Source organism: Parasteatoda tepidariorum, chromosome 1 (genome assembly GCF_043381705.1).
Source record: "Parasteatoda tepidariorum isolate YZ-2023 chromosome 1, CAS_Ptep_4.0, whole genome shotgun sequence".
Lineage (NCBI taxonomy): Eukaryota > Metazoa > Arthropoda > Arachnida > Araneae > Theridiidae > Parasteatoda > Parasteatoda tepidariorum.
The window spans coordinates 38,768,150-38,776,411 of NC_092204.1; the positions used below are offsets into that span (position 1 = coordinate 38,768,150).

Sequence of the window (8,262 nt, forward strand, 5' to 3'; positions counted from 1 at the left end):
TTTGAAAAATCAAAAAAAAAATTTTTTTTTTTTTTTTTGCTGTATAATGTTGTTTAGGCAGATTTCATGAGAGGATTAGCTTGCTTCAAATGTAATGTGTTCTTTTAATTTTTTTAACATTAACTAAATTAGAAGACAATGACTCTTATCAAAGTTTTTGATTACATTTTTTGAATTTCCGAGGAAAATTAAAGTGATGAGAGTTATGTTCTTTTGCTTTTTTATTATTGCTAAATAAAAAAAAATCAGAAAAGCAAAAAACTTTTACTTTTCTTCTATAACTTGTAAAGTTTGCAATAAAAATTATTTGGTATTTTAATAAATGGAAATCCTTTCTTATAAGCTGTCTTAACTATATTATTTTGATAGCGAGACTTTTTTTTAAAATTGTATTTTTCAATTTTTCATCTTCATGTTGTTTTTTGTTGCATTACATTTGGTACTTTTTTTATTTGTTACATTAGCAATTCCTTAACTATTTAGTGTTTAACATTCTTAGAGTACATCCCAACAATAAAAATTTAGTGGTCCAATAGGACCACTTAGATATTTATTTAGTGGTCCAAAAATTTAACATGGTAGACAAACTTGAAAAGAAAAAAAAATCGGACTTCGAAATTACATAATTCATGTTATGGTGCGCATCAAAAATTATTTATTGTTATCTATAACACCCTAAAACTAATCTGGTTTATTACCCCGCAGTGATTAAAGATTAGTATTTATTAAAATTAAGTGTAAAAAAAAGTCAAATAATATTGATAAATAGATTCAACATAGAAATTAAAAGGCTGAGACCAGATAAATAGTATATAAATGAGAAAAATGGTGAAAATAATAACTAATAAAATATCATATTAAAAATTAATTATCTAAAAATTATAAAATTTTAAATAAAATCAATTCAAAAAATATTATTTCATTGATGAACAATAAAACTGTCAGTACATGAATGCAAAGCATAACCAAACATGTAAATTTGAAATTTCAACATTTAATTTAAACAAAATTTTGTACCAGACACTTTCAGTTATTACATTTGAATACCACGCATAGAACAATAAAATTAGTACAACAAATTTTTTTTAATGCATGGAATTTGATGCAAAAAACTTTTTCAATTTTATTTTGTCAATTCCAAGCATATTTCAAGGCAGCAAATTTGTTGCCCATGCGTATGATTTTCGCTATATTTGTAGATTATTTGACGACAATTCTCTTCATGTCTCCATACTGATGTAAACCCTAAGCATTCTTAAATAAATTACTTTTTTCAGTTGGCTGAGTAATACCAAAGGCATATTAGTTTTTATACAATGTGACATGTTAGCTTAAATTTTAAATGAAATTTTTATGAACCTAAAATTTTTTCTGTTTGCATAAAATTTTATAAAATTAAATTGACATAGAAATTTTACTTTGTTTTAAGGTAAATGCAAACTATATTGAATATTAGTTACTGCATATAAAACCAAATAAAAAAATGCATTATAAATAAGGAAAAGAAAAAATTCTTCATCTGATATTTTTATTTAGATTTTATTAATAACTATTTCATTAAGCTAAATTGTTTGATCATTATTAGATCATTCAGTGCAAATTTAATTAATGAAAAAATTGCATTTTCAGGATACTTATATGGATAAATGCTAACCATTTTTTTAGCTTCTTTATAGTTCGTTCAAGTTTATCGCTAGTCCTCCTGATAAATAAGTATTATTTTCTGATGATCTGAGTCTCATTTTAGTGGTCTTAGACAATAAACTGTTTATGATTTCAAATACTGGACTACATGTACTATTATTAGATTTAATTAATTTTTTTAACTAATTTACAAATTATTAATGTTCCTTTTTGGCACTATTATAAAGTAAGTTTTTTAATTCTAATAAATCAAGATTCTTTTCATTTTCATTATTTATTTATTTTAACTAAGAACTTGTAACTGGCAATAAACAACATAGTATAAAAAATACTTGACGTTTATAAATATTTTTATATTTCAGTTTTGCAAGAGAGCAACAGGCCTACCAACCATCCCCTAACGTAGATGAACAACTTCTAAGCATTAGTAAGAAAATATTTGGCTCTGAGTTAAGTGCAGAGTGGAAAAATCATCCCTTAGATGATCTTCTATTGAAATATAAGGTATTCGACTTGTAAATATTTGCAGGGGTCGCATTCCCCCTAAAATTCATAAAATTCCTAAAACTGTGTGCAAACCCTAAAATTCCTAAAAATCTGATAAAATTTTGTTGGTGTTCCTAAAAAATTAGAGTTATAGGCTAAATATAAATAAAAAAGCTATAATCTAAAATATAAGAATTTATGAGGGCTCATTAAATTAGCACGTGATATTTATTTACAGTAAGCAAGGGAGTTTTTTTTTTCTCTCGCTACTTTCGATTTTCGGATTAGTTTTCAGTGGATAATTAGATCTTGTAGGCTTGATTTTTTTTCTTCTTTTTACCGTTAAAATGTCGAAGCGTCGAAAATTTTTGACTGAGCTGGAAATAGAGGAAATTATGCAAAATATTTCAGATATTGATTCTGAAACAGATTCGGATAGTAGTGATAGTGACACTATAATGAAAATAAAATGTGTAAAATATACATTTAAACAAGAAATAACTTAAGTAAATAAAGTATCCATAGAAATATATATAAAACATATGTCACTTAAATACTCTACAGAACAATGTTAAACAACGCGCTGATATTTCGGCAATTTCATGGAATTAGGCTTAACANTAAAGTTGAAATTTCATTTTTACACTTTAGAGATTTCATTCTTGACTTAATAAATTTCAGAGCTTTATTTTATGACTTGCAGTTATTTATGATATGTGTGGATGAATTGTAATAATCTTCTGTTATGTAATAAACTACCGTGTGATCTGTTTTTATCCTAGCAAAATCATATATTACCCCTAAAATTTTTTGAAAAAAGTTCCTAAAATTACCCTAAAATTTTAAAAAACTTTGCTGCTACCCCTGTATTTGACAAATTTAATTTAATTATATTTTTAATTTGTTTTATATTTTTTACTTATTGTTTTCATTTAAAAGTGAACAATTTATGTAGAATTTTTCTCTTTTATGTTTATTAGAATTTTTATAATTAGAATTAGGAAATCAGAACTGTCAGTGGTTTAAGATTCCAAAGTTGCCAGCACTTAACGATAGTTTGTTTGGTACAATTGCATAGCTTTTAAAAGTATTGAATGTGTTTTTTAATTTCACTTTTTCGACTTGATGTATATTTCTTGAGATATCTGATTGTTTCCAAATTTTTGTTACATCCTATTGGGAGTACAAATTGGTTCGGTCCATTTTTTTGTGGCCAAAAATGCATTTATTTTAGAACGAATTGAATGAAAAGATTAATCAAAGTATTGTCCATTGCTGGCTACTACTTTTTCCCACCTATCAGGCAATTTTCAAATTCCATCTCAAAAAAATGTCTCTTCTTTTGAGGTGATCCAAGTTAAGAGCCAATTTTCGATTTCTGCGAACAAAGTGAACCGGTGACCTGCCCAATCGTGCTGCATCTATCGGAATAACCAGTAATCAGAAGGAGCAATGTCCAGCGGGTGTGGTGAAATATCCCATTTGGGCATTTCCAAATAATTTTTTTACAATTTTTTGAATCGCCAGGTTGTAGTAGCTCATAGTATACAACACCATTCACCATTCTTGAAGCGTCGAAACCATTCCCTACATTGATTTATCAGTTGGAGCATTGATATCATAAAGTTTTACAAGCATTCGATGCGCTTCAGCTGCACTCTTCTTAAAATTAAAGCAGAAACATAAAACCTTCCTCAAATGCTGCTTAGTTACCACAAAATTTGACATATTCAACAAAGTAGAAAACAGGGTTTTTGTATGAAACTCAAAGTGATATAAACTGAATATTATTGGCAGATGTCTATCCTCTCTGAAATCACAGAAACCAGCTGTCACTACGAAACGTTCATAACAGCCGGAGCCATCTTTTGAAAATGCACCGAACTAATTTATACTCCCATTATGTAAAAGATTCTTAGTAATTTCCTATAGAGGGAAGCAATCTCTTTGGTAATATTTGCACATAATGCAGTTGAAATTAAGTGTTTTAATTATTTAAATTAAGTTATGAAAGAAATGGTGCTGTAAATTTTAAACAGACTATAGGAAAATTAATTTATGAGAAGATGTTGATAAGATTCAAGCTATTAGTAATATTTAAGTGCAACTTTTACCTAGTTTGATCAAGTTTTTGTTAAGATGAACAGATGTTGTTAAGATGTTTTTTTTTTATATCAAAGATGTTAAAAATGTTATTAAATCAAAGAAAATAGTTTATTTTCTTTGTTCCATTCTATTCTAGAGCTCAATTTTTAAATAAGTCTAAAATTGTCTCATTACTCTACATTACTTTTTTGTCTTCTGTTCCTATGATTGTCTTCTATCAGACACTTAACTTCTTCAATAATATTTTCAGTTTCAGCTCCTACATTGTCATTTAAAAAACGCTTATTCAATTTCTTTGTATAGGTAATTACTAAATCTATAGAGACGTTCAAGAGAAATGTTCCAAATTCAATGCTTCATAGGATGAAAACATTAGAAGATCTCTTAACATACTTCAGTACGCCAGTTGATGGAGCTTTGCCTTATGATGCACTTCTGAGAGACAATGAAAAGCTTCCTCCTAATTTGCATATTATGTCTGACACTCCTACTTTCAACCCTGACACAGACTCCTTTTTCGATGGCATCACTGCATATCCTGGCCGAAAAAGAATTGTTTACACTAAAACTGGAGAAAAATTTGAAAAAATTATTGAATGGCCAAATATCTAATATTGTTCATTACTACCTAATTTTAAATATGCAGTTGTATAAATAAATGTGTTCATGTTTTATTGTGATGTATTAATTAAAACACTTTGATGTCACTACATTTTAATAAATTCAAATGAAAAGGCATCAAATTAGATTCAATCTAATTGCAGAATAGTAGGACAGATTTAATACAGAATTTTATACTATTTGATATTTAGAATGATTTATTTCAATTCGAAATTAAGACTTTTAAAATTCAAATTTAATGCTGATATAAACTTTTTTCTAAAATGAATTTATGCTCATAATTTTAATGTAAAATAAAATATGATGTGATTAATATTTGAAAGAGTAAAGTTATTATTGTTGAATTGCATGTTAATTGTATTTTCAGTTACAAATGCTAATGCCTCATTTTTGATATTCTAACAATTTAAGAGTCATTCTTGGTTTATCTTATTACTGATTTAACATACAATCATCGAAATACAAGATGTACACTTAAAAATATGCTAATTAGTTTTAATTAGGGAAGAATAAATTCTGATTATACAAAAGTAATTTCACTGAAGAAAACAGTCTTTTTCTGATGGAATCAATTACTTGATATTGTAATACAATTCTGATCTAACCTTCATAGTTAAGTCAATAGAGTGATCAGTCCCCTTAATATTAATTTTTCATTGTTTCCCCTTATCTCACAATAATTTTTATTTAAAATAATTTGTGAGCACTAATACTAATCTTATTATCTCATGCATAATTTTATTCAATGAATTATTTTTAATAATTAAATTCATAATGACAGTAAAAAATTTAGTTTCATGGTTCTTATAAACTTTTATGTTATGTTAAATTTTGTGATCCTAAAAGTCAAATAAATTAGTTTGACAAATTGGTATGCATTATACAATTATTTAACTTGCATTTGTGTACTATTCATAAGTCTAACATTATGCATAGCTTTAAGAATGTTTTTTACACTCCAAGATACTGATGTTTTATGTTCTTTTTGCAACGTTAATGTGGATAAGATGCCTTTTTTACTGAATTAAGTTTTTTTTATAGCCTAGTAGTAGTAGATTTTCTCTTGTGTTTAATGTGGTAATAAAATAGAAACACAAAATCTAAATTTAGCCAATAGGTTACACTTCTAATAGTTTTTATCCACACAACTATATATTCAAAAATCAGTGTTTTTTTTATCTATCTGAAGATTATATCTTTTCGTGATTAATTTTTCTAATTTAATTATTTGATTTTTTAAAGAATTTTAATAATTTCCATTCTTATTTAAAATCCTTTTTGTGATTTTCGCTTTTTTGTTCCCTTGTCTTATATATGGTATCTTATTTTATGGTTTCTATGCTGTATTTACTGCTATATATATATAAATATATATATTTTAGAGTTGGTAAGGTTTAGGACAGAATTGATTAATCCACAATTTAAATTGTCCTGTCTGAAACCCCTTTGTCAACTGTCACAACTATAAAAAAAATAAAAGGTTAATTTTTGAACAAGAAACAAAATGAAGAGAAAATTTTGTTTTATTAAAAAGTTTATTATTACTTTTAATATTGCATTATCTATCCTTATGCAAAAATATATTTTATCAGTATTAAAAGCATATTTATTTATATTTTAAGGATAAAGTACTTTAGTCATTAAATGACTTGTGGAGCTACAAAAGTTTTAAATCTTTTCCTATTATGTTATACTATTTTCCTTTCGTAAGTTAAATTGTATAAAATTATTAAATATTTATTAATATATGTAATTATTTTAAGTGTACAATGGTTACACATATAGAATTTTTACCTTTTACCCGTGTCCAAGTTTTTTGACACTTTAAGACAGTTTTAGTCAGTTTAGGACATTCAAAACCCCAGACCTGATATATATATAAATAATATGTGATATACAAAAATACAAAAAGATGGATAAAAATAATAAGAAGTGTTCTAACTCTTCAGCAACCAACAACACCACATACTTTTGAACAATATTTAAATGAGAAAAACAAAAATATTTCCTAATGATGATCACTCTTTATTGAGGTTGAGAAAAGCAAAACATAGATTAAAATAGACAACAGCAGGTTTATTTTTCTATTAGACTTGAATGCATTCCCTTTTTGGTGGGAACCGCATTCCAGCTTAATTCTCAAATCAGGTGGTTTTAAATGATTTTGATCCTCCATTTGCTCTTATTGACCCCAATAATGATTGACCAGAATTGGAAAACATTTTTATTCTTTCTTATTTAAGAAGAACAGTTATTTTTACTAGAGTTCTAAATGTATACACTAACTTGTTTATAAAAAGAACTATGGGGACAAGGCAATTAGCTTTTTAAACCAGAGTTGTTCAAAGTTATCGAAAATAAAATTAGTGTTGCACAAAAATGAATTCGAAAATAATTGATCGCAGTCTATCTTTAATTGTTTTTTTCTTCTTTTTTTTACACTGAGCTAAAATTGCATTTGAATTTTGTTTGTGGAATAACTTTCTACCTTTCTCTGGATATCATTCGCCATATAAAATTTGGCAGCTGGAAATTCTGAAAACTAGCATTTGGTAAGAAAAATATAAACTCATGAGCAGCAGAAGTTGATTCAATTTACTACTAAACTCAGTGTCGCGACAGCCATTGAGGGCCAAGGCCTACTGTGCCCATCTGAGTTTGCCTGACTTTGGGCTCGGGTGCAGAAGCAGATGTTCTGGTCAGGTGGTCAGCCGAACGCGAAACCCCCAGTGTTTAGTTCCCAAGCATGATTGGTTCTCATTTATCGTCCCACTGAAGGGATGAAAAGCTGAGTCAACCTTGCCCGGCCCGAGGATCGAACCCAGGACCTGTGGCACGGGACCGTGAAGCGCTAGCACTCCGCCACCGGGCGTCGTTGAATCAATTTAATTTTCTTCATAGCAACATGCAATAAAGGGACTTAGCCTGAAATTCGTGATTAAGAAAATGAACACAGCAAAAAATGCTCCTTTTTAATGTCCAACTCAAATTTAGCAACTAAACGAGGAAATTTCGTGCTTACATTTTTAAACACAAAGTACAATTATCACGAAGCTAATCCTCGAACTTCAGGGTTGGGGTGCCTGGGTATATTACAGATGTAACTTTTTGTGTGATCTCTTCGTATTCGGTGATGTGATTTTTTAAAATCTATAACAGTTCAACGACGTAATTTTAATACCATTATGAATCTGTAAGATCCATGACAACCTTGTAAAAATAATTGACTTTGAAATAAGGCTTTTTTTAGGCAAATTGACGACATTAAATTACGAATATTTATTGAATAAGTTCTTTGAAAAAAGAACAATTTTCATTCTAGCTGTGTTCATTTTCTAAAAGACGCTATTTAAGCTGTAACCAGAATAAAAAGTTCACTTACGATTTGATTTTCAAGAGGTTGTG

The 8,262-nt window shown here is 27.8% G+C and overlaps 1 protein-coding gene across 1 annotated transcript in view; it reads left to right on the plus strand.

Annotated features, from left to right (window-relative positions):
* LOC107447017 (mitochondrial ribosomal protein L50) overlaps window positions 1-4,910 on the plus strand; it is a 9,423-nt gene extending 4,513 nt beyond the window's left edge. The window contains exons 3-4 of the mRNA XM_016061826.3: window positions 2,007-2,148; window positions 4,540-4,910. Coding sequence (XP_015917312.1) covers window positions 2,007-2,148; window positions 4,540-4,848 — 451 coding nt within the window. The 3' untranslated portion in view covers window positions 4,849-4,910. The remainder of the gene's footprint in view (window positions 1-2,006; window positions 2,149-4,539) is intronic.
* Window positions 4,911-8,262: the final 3,352 nt, after the last annotated feature.